General features: G+C 42.0%; 1 protein-coding gene across 9 annotated transcripts in view; it reads left to right on the top strand.

Moving 5' to 3' along the window:
• LOC147024922 (E3 ubiquitin-protein ligase Rnf220-like) overlaps nucleotides 1–18077 on the top strand; it is a 278387-nt gene that overhangs the window by 184546 nt on the left and 75764 nt on the right. For all 9 annotated transcript variants that reach the window (XM_085885323.1, XM_085885324.1, XM_085885322.1 and 6 more), the window contains exon 4: nucleotides 10205–10253. In XM_085885323.1, coding sequence (XP_085741449.1) covers nucleotides 10205–10253 — 49 coding nt within the window. The remainder of the gene's footprint in view (nucleotides 1–10204; nucleotides 10254–18077) is intronic.

The raw sequence follows: 18077 nt of genomic DNA, 5'->3' as shown, positions 1-18077 counted from the left end.
CATGCCGCTCCTACTCACCCAACAATTGATGGAAGCCCTCAATGTCAGGCATGAGGTTAGGGCTATTTCTCCAGACATAACACGAGCTTTCAATGGTCTGGCATCCCACCTTGCTGTCCAAACTCTCTGCCTATGGCATCCAAGGTCAACTCCACACATGGCTTACTGACTTCTTCCACTCGTGTACCCATTATGTGGCTCTGAACGGAATCATTTCATCTCCTCTCCCTCTTCTTGTTCTGAATCCTGGATTCGCCCAAAGCAATGTTCTCGGCACAGTCCTATTCCTAATCTTCATCAACGATCTATTTGACTCTGGAAAATTGTCTTTATCCAGTCGCTGATAGACGACTCTACCCTCTGGCGTGAAAACGCTCACCCTTCAGATAGACAGCTGACTGCAGCCTCCTCCCTCCCTTCAGGCCTTGACAAAAGCAAAAGCTGGTCAAATACTTGGAATATATCATATTTACATCTATTAATATATATATATATATATATTTTGACTCCTCCCATTCTCTTCCAGTCAGAGAAGCTGCATAAAGCAACCATGAAAGGCTACGCAAGGTAGGCCTTTGCTGTTTGAAACCCTTCCCAGAGTTCCTCCACAGCTGTATAAACGTTCACAAATCGTACACACATGAGAATCCCAATGCTCCACACCCCATCAGCTGCTGGACCGGTTTCATCACTTGTTGGAAAATCATCAGCAACAGCGCAGGCAAAAATTCATACAAATGAGGCTCCCAAGCATGTACCACGTGTAAACGTCAAAGCAATCAACATTTAATTGATGAACAAAGACCTACGCACATCTCTCACCTGTGAATGGAGGGAATAACCAATTAGCTCTCACCTCATAATTTAAACCCAGGAGGCGAGGATTATATAAATATAGACTCCTCCCATGCTCTTCCAGCCGAAGAAGCTGTGTAAAGCAACCATGAAACAATACCCAAGGTAAGCCCCTTGCTATTTCAAGCCCTTCCCAGAGTTCCTCCACAGCTGTAAAGTTGTTCACAAAATAGTACACACATGAGAATCCCAATGCTATGCATTTTGGAATGCATTTCTGTCTGTGCTGTTGCTGATGATTCACCAACAAGGGATGAAACCTGTCTAGCAGCTGAGTGTGTGTGTGTGTGTGTGTGTGTGTGTGTGTGTGTGTGTGTGTGTGTGTGTGTGTGTGTGTGTGTGTGTGTGTGTGTGTGTGTGTGTGTGTGTGTGTGTGTGTAGCACTGTGATTTTCATGTGTGTACTTGTGAACGTCTTTACAGCTGTGGAGAAACTCTGGGAAGGGTTCACTTTGAAACAGCAAAGGGCTTAGCTTGGTAGCCTTTCATGGTTGCTTTCTGCAGCTTCTTCAGCTGGAAGAGCATGGGATGAGTGAATTTATTTATATAATCCTAGCCACCTGGGTTAATTGATTAGGTGAGAGCTAATTGGTTATTCTCTCCATTTACAGGAGAGCGATGCAGGTGGGTCTTCATTTTTCGTAAATATGTATATTTGTTGGGTCCTCCAATCACAAGATGGGGTTGTTCAGATTTTTGTGAACAATCATGAAGGTTGATGTTTAAAGCTGCAGCAAAAATTAACCCGGGAGTGAAGCACAGCAATTACTGGGTCAATGGACCCATTACCTCCACCACCGAAGGTGAAGGAGGTTATGTTTTCACCCCTTTCTCTCTGTTTGTCTGTGTACAGAATATCTCAAAAAGTTGTGGACGGATCCGGATGAAATTTTGTGGACAGATTTGGTGTGTGACACGGACGAACTGATTAGGTTTCGGTGAAGATCCGGATCCGGATCTGACGACTGGAATTTTAAAAGTGATTCTTCACCATTGAGAGATCGGGCCAAAAATGATTTATAGCACGATATCTAAAAAAAATTGTGGACGGATTTGGACGAAACTTGGTGGACACGTTGGGGTGTGACAAGGAGGAAATGATTCAATTCTGGTGAAGATCTGGATCCGGATCTGATAATTTTTTAAGTGATTCTTCACCGTTGAGAGATAGGACTCAAAAACGGTATATAGCATCATATTTCAAAGATATATTGGGCCAGATATGTTCTCATGGATGAGGTATTACAGGGCTGAGGCACTCCACCGAGTGCCCTTCTTGTTTCCTTCTTTGATGTCAGTTTCTCCTGTCTCATGTTGTTGTTGTTTCCCCATGATAATCGGACGTAGATGCGCATAGATACAGATAATTTATTGCGGGGGGTTGGGGGGGGGTGTTGTGTGCCCATGACCTTTCCTTGGGTACCCCCAGCACGTTTGCAGAATTTAGTGGAGATTGGCCTCACTGTTTTTTTTTCCCCTGATAATTTTCAGACGTGCGCACATAAACATACAGAGAATTTCCTTGTTGGGGGTTGGGGGGGGGATCTTTGGGCTTCTGCAACTGACCTGACCCTTGGTACCCCCAGTACATTTGCAACATTTGATGGAAATTGGCCTAGCCATTGCTATCCCGCACATACAAAGCGAAAATGGGGGTAAAGCAATTGGTTCACTTTGTCTGTTTGTCTGTTTGTCTGTCCGTTCGTCCACAAACGTCAGTTTATTATCGAGGAACAACTTGATTTCAAGTGAATGTTATATTTTGAACATGAATCTGTGCATGAATTGGAAAAGGAACCTGTAGTTTAGTCGTACAGTACTTTGGCTCTGAATTCGTCCCGATCGCGCATGTGCAGAGAGGAGTGAGATAAATTTTTTTTACTGTCTGCCTTTCCGGCAGTCAAATAATATTGAAAATCATTCCAAGCAGGAAACTTACTGTTTTAATGACGTCATAAAGGACACAAACAACAGGCACGACGAATGAGTGTAACTTGTTAAATATGGTGGTGTACAAGATGTTGCATCAATGGTGGTAAACTTCTGAAAAAAATTTTTCTCCAATCTTAAAAATCTTTATTTTATTTCAATTAAATTATATACTTGAACACTGTGTAGCACAAAATTGCCATTTTGGCACTTTCAAAACCCGTTCGTTTAGCAGTACTTCGACAAAATATTGCTGAATTTTACGTCATTGTGACTAATCAAATGTGCCAGCTCGCAGATCCTGTCCGTTTCCTCGTTTCTCAAGACTGAGCTGGGTAAGGTGTTCGATGAACTCGAGTTTTTCTCTGATTTTCAGTCCTACACACTCAAACATACAGAGAATTTCCTTATGTGGCGGGGAGGGGGTGGGTGGTTTGGAGGGGCGAATGTTTGTGGTGTGATAAGGTTATACTGGGTGGTTTGCAATTGCTTTCCCAGCAGTAGTAAGGGTAGGAATTGCAATTTGTTTTCGGTGCTGGCAGTAGCTCCCTACTCTTCATGAAGGACACCGTGGGATCTTTAGCGTCCACCAACTAATTCCGGCAGACGGGAATCCCATTTAACGTCCATCCAAGGGATGGCACATACATTGATGAATCACTCTACCTGTGCAACAGTGGGATGACAGTTCATAGCTGGGCTGAGATTTATACACATTTGAATATATATATATATATATATATATATATATATATATATATATATATATATATATATATATATATATATATATATATATATATATATATATATATATGTTTCCTGATTACCAACACAATTTCAGATGCTCAGATTCTTGACATCGGGGTACATATTTATTGCCCGAGTAACATGGCTGATGACCTCTCTCTCCCTTCCCCATTTTCACCCCAATTTCATCACATACAGTATTTGGTGAAATATTTCACTACTTTTCCTGTTCTACATACATTCCCCTTGCTTTCCACCCTTTACCTCCTTTCTCCTCCCAAATCTCCTCACCCTCTATGTACATTCCTTCCACACTTGATTTCCATCCTTTCTCTCACCCATCACCATCTCTAACCTTCTTTTCTCAAATTATATTTCCTCATTTTCCCCAATGCACTCCCTGCTACTCTTCCGTGCATAGTAATGAACAGGTAGACCCTTCGTCCTTGTAGCCGCTGATTCTTTGCAGTAATAGACGTCGACAGAATGTAACAACCTCACTAAATTCACACTTTCATTTCACCAAAGCCCAAACTGTCATCTTTGCTCTTCAAAAAGTTGTGTGTGTGTGTGTGTGTGTGTGTGTGTGTGTGTGTGTGTGTGTGTGTGTGTGTGTGTGTGTGTGTGTGTGTGTGTGTGTGTGTGTGTGTAATAAAATGCCCTCAAAGTTGGTAATATTGATCAATTCACCTGTCGCTATTCAGCTTGTATTTGTGTTTAGTTAAATGTATCAGAACAAGTGAAGGTTATAACATGAAGAGGATTATCAGATAATTTCCATTTTTCTATTGCAAACATTCACACAACTCTTATGTTCTTCACTCTTCATTCGGAGGAAGGCGGGAACGTGAAAACAAGTGAGCAGTTTGGTTAAGGATTTTTCTTTAATTATATTGCTATATAATTGTAAAATTATGTAAAAATGTAAAATGTAAAATGTAAAATGTAAAGTTTTGAAAAAAGGGAGAATTAAAAACAGCTCTGCTTGAAAACTATATTTTCTTTTTTAATGTAAAATTCTGATCCTGTAATGTAATTTATTATCTGTATCCTTCCGATAACTAGCTATTGAACTTTCGAAATACAAATAAGTGTGTAACATGTTTCAAAACCCATATTTTTTTGGAGAAACAAAACTTTCATTACATTTTGCATGATTGGATTGTAAATAAACCTTCACCCATTCAAAAATCCTTTCACCATTCACCCCCCCCCCCCAACCCTCTTCCCCTGTCATTATTTTGGAAATGTGGATGAATCGATGCTTGTGGAAGAGCAGAACAACAAGGGGCAAAGGACCAACAGACAAAATGGGGCAAATGGGGAAAACAGGGAACACCATCAAATGTACAAGAAGAACGCAAGGAGAAAGATGGGATCAGGGTCTCACTGGGTGTAGCAAAGCTCATTCTTGGAAATGGGAATGACCATGAGGTGGTGGTCAGCAGCAGACCTGTAATCCCTTGGGGAAGACCTCGAAGCAACGGACTAATGAAGATTGTTACACAGGTGAGAGAAGATGATGATGATGATGATGAAATAATGGAGTGGAGATGAGTGTTAGAGTTTAGACTTGTGTTTCTCATAGAACACATGTAAAGAGAGAAGGAGAGGGAGAGAGGGAGAGAGGGAGAGAGGGAGAGAGGGAGAGAGGGAGAGAGGGAGAGAGGGAGAGAGGGAGAGAGGAGAGAGGGAGAGAGAGAGAGAGGGAGAGAGGGAGAGAGAGAGAGAGAGAGAGAGAGAGAGAGAGAGAGAGAGAGAGAGAGAGAGAGAGAGAGAGAGAGAGAGAGAGAGAGAGAGAGAGAGAGAGAGAGAGAGATAAAATTGCTTAAATTTAAAAAAATAATTGTTAACATTCCACACAAAATACCCCATCATGACAAAATGAACATGTTTTTAGAATTTTTTCAAATTAATTAAAAATGAAAACCTGAAATGTCTTGTGTCAATAAGTATTCAACCTCCTGAGTCATACTTTGTTGAAGCGCCTTTGGCAGCGATTACAGCTTCGAGTCTTCTTTGGTATGTCTATCAGCTTTGCACATCTGGATTTGGGGATTTTCTCCCATTCTTCCTTCCAGCTTTGCTCAAGCTCTGTCAAGTTGGATGGGGAGCGTCGGTGAACAGCAATCTTCAGGTCTTTCCACAGATTCTCATTGGGATTCAGGTCTGGGCTTTGGCTGTGCCACTCAAGGACTTTCACGTTCTTGTTCTGCAGCCATTACAGTGTTTCTTTGACTGTGTACTTGGGGTCATTGTCCTGTTGGAGCGTAAATCCTCACCGCAGTGTGAGGTCTTTTGCACTCTAAAGCAGGTTCTCCTCAAGGATTTGCCTGTGTTTGGTTCCATTCATTATTGATTTCTCAGGATTGAAAGACGTATTCCAAGTGTTTCACCAGTTTGTGATTTTGTCAAAGTCTGAGGAAAGGGAAGAGGCTGTTGTCTGTCTGTCAGAAGGAGGAGAAATGTCACGGCAGAGAGTGGAGTCATCAACAAAGAGATAAATGGGATTTTCCAGAGAGTCAGTGAGATTGTTGATGAAGACTAGGAATAAGACGGGGCCTATAACACTGCCTTGTGGTACCCCAGCCTTGACAGGGAGAGGAGATGAAAGGGTTCCTTTGAGAGCCACACGTTAGCTATGAGAGGGGGGGGGGGGGGAGTCAGGAATCCAAGAGTGAGTTGGCCTTGGATTACATAAGGAGACAGTTTGGATAGCAAGACAAGATGATAGACTGTATCAAAAGCCCGACTTAGGTCCAGAGAGATGGCCTTGATCTCATGTCTGGCACTGACGGCTTCCATCCATTGTTGGGAGAGTATAATCAGCATGTCTAAGGTAGAGTGATCTGGTCTGAATCTGATTTAATGATCTGAGATGAGGCTGTTGGAGAAAAGGAATGATTTTATGTCAACTGCGATGATGGATTCCATGGCCTGGCTGATGATTGGAAGTAAGTTAATTGGTCTGTAGTTAAGGGGATCTGTTTTTTCACCTTTTAAAAAATTTAATTCTGCGATGTTGGCTGATTTCAAAGCAGATGGAAGATGACCCGTGGTAAATGCCAGGGTGAAAAGCATGGAAACAGAAAAAGGAAGTGCAGGAGCAGCAGAGCAGGTTTTTACAACACATTTGCTGATGCCTTAAGGCCCAGTTGCAGAGCTAGAGTCGAGAGTTGCCAGAAACTTTTCAGGTGCAAAAGACAGAATTCAGGAGGAGCTGGGTATGACTGGGAAGGATGGGTTGTGTGTGTGTGTGTGTGCGTGTGTGTGTGTGTGTGTGTGTGTGTGTGTGTGTGTGTGTGTGTGTGTGTGTGTGTGTGTGTGTGTGTGTGTGTGTGTGTGTGTGTGTGTGTGTGTGTGTGTGTATGAGTGTGAGACAGAGAAGATTTGGAATCAAACACAGAATTGAAAAGCATTCAGCCTTCTCATCAGCAGAGTTGGCTGTGGTGCCTTTTGAAGTGAGGGAAGCGATGGAAAGGAAGCATACAGCAGAGACCGACTTGACAACATACCTCCATGTTTTAGAGGAGGGAGACAAGTTTGAAAGCTCATTCTTGAGATTGGACAGATGTTGTTTTCTGGCTCTCCTGAGGGTAGACACACACTTGTTGCGGGCTTTGTGAAATGGTCTGAGGTTACCTTCAGTCGGATTTGCCTTCCGGGAGGAGAATGCAAGTTGTTTTAAAGCAACAGCCTCACCCCATGATTCAGAGTACCAAGAGCGGGAGAATGGATAAGATAATTGAAGACTAGGTGGGATGACTCTGTGCATAAGACGGAGCAGGTTTCTGTGGAAAAATTCCCAGGCTGAATTAATATCAGTGGCTGTAGATATAGGAGACCAGTCCTGAAGTGTAACAAAAAAAATGTGAAGCACGAATGTAGAAGCAAGTTACATTTTATAAACCACAAATAAGTGGAGTCCACGAAAATAGAATCCACGAATGTCGGAGCTTTTATATATATATATATATACTCTATCTAAAGACGTTCACAAATAGTACATACTCTACATGAGAATGCCAATGCTACACTCACCCTCAGCTGCCATACCGGTTTCATATTGCTTGTTTGTGAATCATTAGCGACAGCACAGACAGAAATGTATAGGAATGAGGCTACCAAGCATATACCATGTCCTGAACGTCTTTACAGCTGTGGAGGAACTCTGCAAAGGCTTTGAAACAGCAAAGGGCTTACCTTTGTAGCCTTTCATGGTTGCTTTATGCAGCTTCTTCGGCTAGAAGAGCATGGGAATATCTCGATTGTAATACCAAGCTTGCACACTAAAAACTTGGCTCGCCGTCACACGATCCCTATGAAATTGCTGTGGCACTTCGCGGACATGCCGACAATGTTTGGGAAGTCTTGGCGTTCCATAGTACCACTTGCATTTTGCACAATGCGTATTTTTGTCATTCCCCGTGTACGGTCTGTCGTCTGCTACCAGCTACGAAGTACTGCTCTCCTGTGCATGTGCATGGGTATCGCTAGTATATACATATTTCCAGGAAAATGCCGCAACAGTTAAAACCATAATCATGGAAACCAAGGGCCAATGGGAGAGGGGGGGAGGGGTGAGGTGAAGTTCCTGAACTTCAAAAAAAAATTTCAAGGACAATCGACGGCAGATCACAAATATACACATTACTATTGATATATACATGTAAATATATATTATGCATGTTAACATTGAAATAGACATATAAATACAATAAATACAGCATAAAATATACCAACACACAAGAGTTTTAATTTTTAAATTTATTCCAAAACAGCAAGTTGGGTGAGAGTAAACATATTACTTACGCATTCTTACTGTTCTCTGCTGTATATAGAAAAACACAAGACTTAGCTCGCGTGTATGGTGATGCTGTTATAGGGGGAGGGTAGAGGTTAGAAAGACGTGGATGTAGAACTTGCGATGGCTGTTGGATGATCAGGAGCACAACGAAGCCCCTGCTGCATTGCCACATAGTAGAAGGGTAAAACGATCCTGAGCCACCTTGATCCAAAGAATATCTTCCCTTCTTGGACAAGAAGGTATGAGATGGCATCCTTTTCTAAAATAATCCCTTCCCTTCAGCGTTAAAAACCGGCTCCATTATAAATCCCTTCACCTCGATTAGTTCCATTATCGTTGGTTAAACTGGAGCCTTCTGTCCCAGGTGCCTTGTGGAAACATTGGTAAATCTGCATTGATTTCTCCAGTGCACCGGTCCACTCAAAGTCCGAGTAAATCCACAACGATATCTCCCATTTCACCGGTCCACTCAAATTCCGAGTAAATCCAAGATATCTCCCATTTCACCGGTCCACTCAAAGTCCGAGTAAATTCACAATTATTTCTGCCATTGACTGATCCAGTCAAAGACATATTTTTCGGTTTGGTCCTTGATCCAAACATTAAGTGCTTTTTCCATCCTTTCAATATGAGGGTCAGGTCACGGGACTGGAATGAGCCTTTTGCGCTTTGCTCGCAGGAAACTTTGCTTGGATATTTAACTCACGTTTACACAGTTGATTCATTGATCCGGTAATGACGACCCACAGATGCCACACTTTCACTTCTTGCTGAAGTATCTGACAACTCCATTACTTCGCACAATGTCATAACCTTTCGCTGCCTTTTGGCACGAATAATTTTGTCCATTGTTTAACGTTTGGGGCACCATAATTAACTGTCATGTGTCTACTAGATATAGTACATCTAGTATTACAGGATCTCCGCATGTCATTTCTGTTCGATAACGATTCATTTTAAGATGTAGCTTTGTTCCCATTGGCTGGTCTGGTTTACTGCAATTAATGGTTCGCAAGAAATAACAAAATGCTCGTAATGGGAGGTAATTGTATACGTGGAATACAAACAATGACTAATCTCAGCTCAAAAACCGTGATTGGCCGAAATTAAATACAACACCGCGATAACAAAATTGTAACACAAGAGGTTGCCTGCAATAAGCAAAAACCCGCGATCTTCGAGGGTTTAGTGTATAACGAATGTCACAATTTAATGTCAGTGCATTTTGTTGAAATACCAAGCTTTTTATTTGTTACCTCTGCACAGTGTAAATGGTGGTGGTGTGCTTGCGTGCGTGCGTGCGTGTGTGTGTGTGTGTGTGTGTGTGTTGTTGGAGGGGAATGTGCATACAGACTGTCACGTATATACTGCGGAAGGAAGGCAGAAGGGCCAATATCTCCTCTCACATTGACAAACGTAATAAATAGATAATCCCTCTGAGATATCATGCTTTGCACAATGATCACACCCAGGTGTGCTAACAGGGGTGGGACTTCATAAACCCTGCACACTGACACGAATTTGCTCGATATGATTCGTGCTGTATGATTTCCCTCTCTATAATACCGGACCTTAAAACACAAGGAATGTTTGTATGTACTTGCCAAATGATGTCTAAGAAAAGCTCCATACATTGTGATACGCCTCCTAGACACACGCCTCTGCATTAATGATTTCAGTGCAACAAACATATTGTCTGTCTTATATAAATGCTCGCTCTTTGAATTAGAGTCGAGATCGTTATCATTTATTGAAATTGTTACAATCATTTGCTGTGTCAGTTAAAGATGTGTTAAGTGTGTTCTGGGTGTATAAGGTTTGTTTAATGTTCGTTGGTTGTGACTGATTGGGTCTGTCTGTGCAGTGCCAAGAAACCTGCTCTCAGAGAAGCGCTTCTGGGTGGTATCAGCAAGGTGAGTGTTTCCTTCACGAGTTTCTTCCATCTATTGGCATTATTCATTAAATCCCTTTCTTAATGAACCAGTTTAGTTCATTGACGGCGATGGCATAAAACTTATTACCCTCACCCAAGGAGAGGGTATTGCATTTGAGTCCGTTTGTCTGTTACTTGGCGAAAAAAAATTCCAACTACGTTGGACTGTAATGTTTGTTGGGTAGTCGATCTAGTCGAAAAAAAAATATATATATATTTTGAAATTTGTTCTCCCCTTATTATCAGTTTTTCCGTCGAGATGTTTGTCTGTCTGTCTGTCTGTCTGTCTGTTCGGTCCAGTGCTCCGTTAATACAATGGTGATTTCGATGAAACTTGGTGGGTAGGTTCATACCATGACCTAGTTGTGTGCAAATGAGAACCGTTGCTATGGACACAACCGTTGCCCAGCAACGGGACTTTGAAATTCTTGAAAAATCATGAAAAAATTATTTTTTCAAAAATCAAAAATCGGGCCACGAGCGACTGTGGGCATTCAGCCATATTGTCAAAAATTTCCAGCCGGATCCTATGAAAACTGTCGGAGAAGATAGACTTTGAATGAACCCTGGTAGAAAACAATAAAAAAAAATGAAGTTCGTTATATCTCAGAGACTATGAGTCAGATATACATGAAACTGGTATGGTAGGTTCATGGTATGTCCGAGTTATGTGTGAGAAAGAACCGTTGCTATGGACCCCTCCGTTGCCTAGCAACGGCCGAAAAACCTCTAAATGTGGGGGTATTTTAAAGAAAAAACAATCTGCAGCATTAACCCTTGAAGCTAGAATCATGAATTTTATTGTTCTTAATCCTCAGGTCATTCCCCATCTCACCAGTTTCATCGCGTCAGGTTCTATTGGGTAGTCGACTACCCATGTCCGCCTACCGGCTTGTCTGTCTGTTTCTTTGTTTGTTTGTCACACGATTTTTGGCCAGTTTTCAAGCAATCTTTCTGAAATGTTTTGTGTTTAGGTGACTGGCAAAGGACAGCAATGCTTAGTTTTGGTGAAGATCCGAATCCAGATGTGCATCTGAGAATTATTTGATTTTTAAATGATTCTTCACCGTTGAGAGATGGGGCTTAAAATGATATTGCATGTTATCTCAAAAAGTTGTGGACAGATTTGGATTAAACTTGGTTGACAGGTTGGGTGTCTAAAATGACTTATTGATTCGATTTTGGTGAAGATCAGAATCTGGATCCAGATACGATAATTATTTGATTTTTAAATGATTCTTCACCATTGAGAGAGAGATGGGGCAAAAAAAAAACGATATTGCATGACATCTCAAAATGTTGAGGACAGATTCGGATGAAACTTGGTGGACATGTTGGGTGTGTGACAAGGACTAATTGATTCGATTTTGGTGAAGATCTGGATGCAAGAATTTTTTCAGTGATTCTTCATCATTGATAGATGGGACCAAAAACGATGTAACGCATGATATCTCAAAAAGTTGTGGATGAGTTATGACAAAACTAGATGGATGAGTTGGTTGGGTGACAAGAACGAGCCGATTCAATTTTAGTTAAGGTCCGGATTCAGATCCGACCTATCAGTGGCATACAAAGTGTAAACCATTCAGCCTGGCGGAGGCCGAGTGCCATTACTTTTTGCCAAGTGTCACTCTGCGAGTGATTTTTCATTTGTATGTCTGTTTGTTTGTTTGCACTGAACTTTTGTGTTTTTCTTTGCAACCGCTTGTTGGATTGAGATGCAATTTTCACCATTGGTGCGACTGCTCGTGTAGAATGTTTTATTGATAATTATGACGTCATGGCTTATGTGGTGTGGCAGCCATGTTGGAAAAATGGAAAAACTTTGGACCTCTGTATCTCTGAAACCACACCAAGTAAAAAATTTAAACTTGGCACATGGCAAGTACTCCTCATGGGGAATGAGCGTGATTTTTTTTTATGACATCATCCGATCAGTATGAAAATTTTTGAGGCCCATCTAGGGATTAAATGGTCCACTGAATTTTTTTTGATGATGTAATCGGTCACATGATTCAGCAGCCATATTGTAAAAAAAAAAAAAACAATTTTTAAACCTTGAAAAATCTCCAAAATGGCTGAACAGATCGAGGCAAAATTATACACATATGACGCCCTATCCATGAGGAACACAACGTTCACACTTATGATATCATAGGTCATCTTGTTTGGCAGCCATATTAGATGTACACTAAAACATATAAAAATCTTCTTCTCAAGAATGGCTGGACAAATTGAGGGGAAACCACATAAATGCTCCCCAAGGCATGTGTGTACGAGGTTGTTAAGGAATAATTGATGTCGCATGGTTCGGCAGCTGTATTTGATTTAAGTAAAATATTAAAGAATGTTTTCTCTGGAACTGCTTAATCAATTGATATGAAACTTCACAATTCTGATCGAGTAGTGATGGGGAATGTATGTTTTAAATTTCAACTTCATCGGACACATGGTCCGATCAAGAATTATTTAATTTTTTGATCTGGGGGGGTGGGGGGGAGTACCTTTGAATAATGCTCACTTGGCTGTTCCTGGATGGGTTTGAAGATGGAGGAGTAGCAGTTTAATTGTGAATCCTATCCAGGTTTCTCCTGATGACTTCATCTTTTATTTTTTCTTGTTTGGGTTCCTTCTGATTATTCCAAAGCAGGACTGTTCCTATTTAGTCGTCCATTTGATTTGAATTGAATTTATTTTAATCCCATTCTGAATTCAATTGAATTATAATGAAAAATGTCATTGGTCAGGGTCAGGTGTCAGATGAAAGCGGGGTTGCATCAAAGCGGGACATCTTGGTACCCATTCATCACTGCCAGCATTTATATCGTGGAAGTTCTAATTATATCTCTTATTAATTCCGTAACACACCAGTACACAAACACCACACAAAATACACCACACAAAAGAAGTTCTAGCGAGGGTCTGCAATCTCTGATTGCTCTTTTTCTTGTTTGTTTGTTTGATTTTGTCTGACAAGATGCTGTAGAGGTAGCGCACTTCCCTTTGAGCTGTCGAGTCTGAGTTTGATTCCTGACCAGATTATATACTGTGGCATTGGTGTTTCGCAGTCAAGGGTGTTGGTTGCATCAATGAGTGTGACATTCCTCAGAATGATATTGAGTTGAGGACCCGTTTGCAAAGGTGATTAGTCGGTGGATGTTGAAGATCTCACGGCGTCTTTCACTAATAGAACGCCACTGTGTGCTCACACCATGATGGAGTTCCAAATTAGTGTCCTAACCAACGAATGTGGCTCATGGCGGTCACTGTATCATGATGGCTCGAAAACGACAAAAGTGTGCCAAAGGGTAGGCAATGTACTGGGATACATATTATGCTGTGTATGATGACCCCATCATTGTCTTTCAATAGACTTAACCAGTCAGACTGGCTCAGAAATGACACACACACACACACACACACACACACACACACACACACACACACACACACACACACACACACACACACACAATTTTTCAGGGCAAAGGCAGTGGGTGGGTGGGGTTATCTTTTGAAGAGACAAAGGTCTCAAGGTGTTACATATATCACATTCTAAACCAGACTTTCTTTTGGCAAATTAGCAACTTTTCTTTTCTTCTTTGACACTAAAAGTTAAAACTTAAATTCAGTAAGTATCACAAAGGCCTAAGGATAGAATTCAATTGTCCTTTGCCTCCTCTCTATCGGTTGCGCTCCTTCCTTTTCCCTCGGGTAATGTTTTTTTCTCCCATAATGCATGCGGCTAAGGGATATAAACAATTATTTGGAAACTTTGCAGGGTTATTTTTTTATTTGTATCAACGTTCTTTCATTTCAACAACTCTCGACTGAGTATAGCAATGTACACGAGCGGTAAAACTCAAGGGGTAACAGCCGTTGCTTCTACGGTTTTTGTCTGGGGATTTGAGTTGAAGATATTCAGATGAGCGATTGAAAGCCTTAGCTCGAGTGTCGAGTTGGGTTTCAACTTCGTGCTGCAATTGTCCGGAGAAGCGAATGCACCTACACCAAGCCGGCGAATGATCTGAACAAATTGGAGCATTTCAAAGCCTCATGCATATAAGAACCTTTTAAAAGCAGCAGATTCCTGAGTCCATTCCCACGTTTAATGGCCCAACAGAATCCCATAACAAGCCCATGAACATCTTGAAGGCATTAGATGTGGAGAAGGAGGGTGGAAGCTGAGGACGTTACCCTGTTTGCTTTGTGGAGTTCCATCAACTCATTCTTTGCCTCTTTCTGTTTCTTGTTGGAGGACCGATCTGCATAAAGATGGAGAACCGTGGCCATGGCTTGTGAAGATCGACTCAGAAATGCTTTCAAAGTGCTCGTTCTCTCTCTTTGTCTGATCAGTCCTCCTTGACCCAACGCAAAATTTCTCTCCACGTAAATCTCACCGAAGCCCCTTAGCTCTCTGGAGCCCGTAAATCAGCTTGCATGCAGAGATGCGAGGCGGGTTGGGCCATGGCGCGCGGCGAGCCGACCGCTCTCGGTCCCCAGTGTGGACGGTGATTAGCGCAAGCCAGCCGATGGCATCCCCAGCTGCACCCGTGAAGCCGTAAAGCTCTGTCGCGTGAGACATCTGTGAAATAAACCCCGAGCCAAAGCTCGTATAGTTTTGGCAAGGCAGAAAAGGCCAAAACGCTTTGCGTTTTGAACTCTGGTGATGAGAGGACGCAATGGGACGAAGAGATGAGAAGCTAGGATGCGAGGATTGAATTCCCATCGTCGTCCCAGCTGCTTTGTCTGCGTTTGCCATCATTGCTGTAAAGTCTTGAAGACATGCACAGGAGCCAAGTGGAAGATCTCAAGCCTCGGAATATGCTCCTTGAGTTTGAGATCAGGTTAGCACAGGCTCGAGCTGGTGTCAGTCGAGCCAAGAATTCAAAAAATTTCAGTTCACCGCAGGATGTACCTTTTTGTACCTATAGCGTTCTTAATGGTCATCAAACTATCCACGTTGACAGTTTCATTTAAAGTTCAAACTTTTTCTGTGTTGGAAGGGTCATTATGAAACAATAAAACTTTCGAGAAAAATTCTCTGCTTCCTTTTAATAGGATTGTGCAATTTTATTTACTGAAGAAAAGGAAAAACAAACACACTGCTGCCTGAAAAAGCTACGGTTTCGTAAAAATTTCTGGACTTAATTTATTTGTTAAACATCGACTTTGTCTCGACCGAAAGGGCAGTTTGAAGGAATCAATCCTGAACCAACAAACTTGAAGTAGTACATAAGGCGAGAGAGACAAAAAAAAAATGAAAGTGGCTCAACTTAACCTTCCAGAAAGTTGATAAGTTTTAGATACTCAATCAAAATAATTAGTTACTTACGCGATTTAAACGCATCACGTGAGAAATAATTCATGAATAAGTTTGAAAGTGCACGGAGGAGATTAATAGATGTGTAAAAATCCACTGAGCGATGGAGTTTTTAACAGCATATCGTTCCTCCGGGAGCATGCTTGTACTTTACTCGAGGAAAGAGGACGAAGTGTCTTTGAGTGTGAACCGGTGCGCTTTTCCTATTGACGAGGCTAAGCAATGTTGTGTTTACGAGTGACATAAGTCGATTTGCTCGGAGATAATTGAAGTCCTGCAGTCGATGAAAGGTAAAACTTACATTTACTCTGCTTCATTACAGCGTGGTCATTAACATCTCCTACATACATGCTCTGAAATGAAATAAATACGTTATGTAGGAAGCTTATGTAACAGCATGAGATTATTTCTGTATTGTGAGCACGTCCCATTATCTCTTCACATCACTTTGCTTGTCCATCTAAGCATTAGTCATCCATTTACTTGACTAATGCTTGGCAACTCAGAAGCTCGAAGTGGCCATGGGAGAACAACCCAAAGGTCTGCAGGTTTCTGAAAGATGCCCAGGTTGTCTTTCACCGATCGGTCCTCGTGATTTTCGACGGACCAGCCGGCAGAACACCGTCTTCACAGGTCGGCTTGCCCTTTGATGCAGTAGCATTTGCTCACATTGCACCAGACTGTAGCTTTAGTCCGATTCCAAGTTCTGCCAGAAGTAAAATCCATCACCAAACAGCTGGAGGTGAACACCGACCAAACTAAGGGCCAAGTGATCTTGCTATTTGAACAATTCCATTAACTTGACGAACAGAGATATCGCCAAGTAAGAAAGAATTGCAGAAGTATTTTCACGTCCGACATGAGAAAATGTTTGAAGTGATCGGCTTTCATTCTTCTTCCGCACAGCTGAATAGGAAATTTTTGTTTGAACGGGCAGGTGTTGCGCTGCTCAAGTTCCACGGACTCACTTGCGGGGGTCGCACAGAATGAGAGGAGTCAAGGAAATCTCAAGAAGTAAGCCATCAAAATGTTCACGTACGCACTGGGCTCGTGAGACAGCTGTGTATTTCGATGTGGAGAGCAGCCGAGAGCCTCACACACATCATCCACTTGGTTACTGGATCAGAGGCAGAGAGTAAAGGCCGAGGAACAACTTATAGGACATGCAAGCTGGGATAATGATCGGCTGAATGGCTCCAGCAAAACAAAGCCTCTTCGGGCTATCTTGCGAAACGCTGTTTGCCTCGAGTGTTCTTGACAACGGTTAACTGTTTACTTGGACAATCTTGTTTTGACTCAAGCTGTTGTGGATACTCATGCTTTAGCCAGGCTGTTGTAGGGTATTTCCTCAAAAGCCACTTAGTCTCCTGAATGCATTGCACAACCTGCTTGATGCAAGTGATGCCTCACAGATACCCATCGGAATTATAATATCTTTCACATATCAGAATAAAAAGCAAATGCTATATTCCAGCATTAAAGTTTTCCATCTGACAGAACCAGAATTTTTCCGAGCTTTGTTGGTGTGTGTGCGTGTGTGCGTGCGTGTGTGCACACATGTACGTACATACATATCTATCAAATAATACACCTTCATTGGGATGGTCACCATGAACCCTTTTCTCTCACCAGCAATTGCTGCGAGGATTTAGAGGGTAATCCAGCTCAACTATTGAGGGTAATCCACTCCACGCTGTTGAAGACCAGTGAGCCAGAAACGTTTCCATGGATTGATTTCTAAGTGATGGGATGGTCTTGCTTCCAAAAAAAAAAGAAGAAAAAAAAGTTGCCTGGTTGCCAAGTACGGATCTGCGAGAGAACCTGGAAAGGAGAAAAGTGGAATTCCGTGAGCAGGGACATACTTGCATAACCGCTCACGTGCAGTACATCCATATAATTACAAGATCACACCGTTTGCGATGTAGGAAGGAGCAGAACCCCAATGATGACGGGATCGCTTTATCCTGACACTCGAAAAATTCCATTCTTCTACACGTTGCCTGAAATGAGTTGTGAATTGGATATAAAAACGACTGTGGGCTAGAATTGGACTTTTGGGCTTCAGGAGGTTTGTGGACCATGACAAAATGTTGCTTGAGGCCAAGTTCACTCTTTCTTAGTTGTCACAAATTGGTGGCAGAGAGTTTAGTTGTATATTTTAGTTGGCTGTGCCTCTTCTATAAAACACACACACACAGAAACTCACACACATTGTCCTTATAAACGTCCTTATCAAGGATGTGATGTATGTATGAGCTCGAGATCACTGTTGCGAGTAGTAATCGTGCAAGGTGGCATTTCATTATTACATCTGTAAATATGGTGGAACTTTTGAACTCCCTGATCCCCCCCCCCCCAAACCACTTCACCTTCACCATTCCACCTACTAGAGACTAGATACACGTACGCCGTAGAATACCTTAAATATTCCTCTTCCCTTTCCTCATTACTGCTCCCAAACTTATGTCTAACCTCTTTTCT

The sequence above is a fragment of the Eptatretus burgeri genome, chromosome 6, assembly GCF_056783735.1.
Source record: "Eptatretus burgeri isolate ZD-2024b chromosome 6, Ebu_testis_v1, whole genome shotgun sequence".
NCBI classification, from domain to species: domain Eukaryota; kingdom Metazoa; phylum Chordata; class Myxini; order Myxiniformes; family Myxinidae; genus Eptatretus; species Eptatretus burgeri.
The sequence above is the reverse complement of the archived record's forward strand: the minus strand, read 5'-3'. Positions and strand labels throughout refer to the sequence as shown.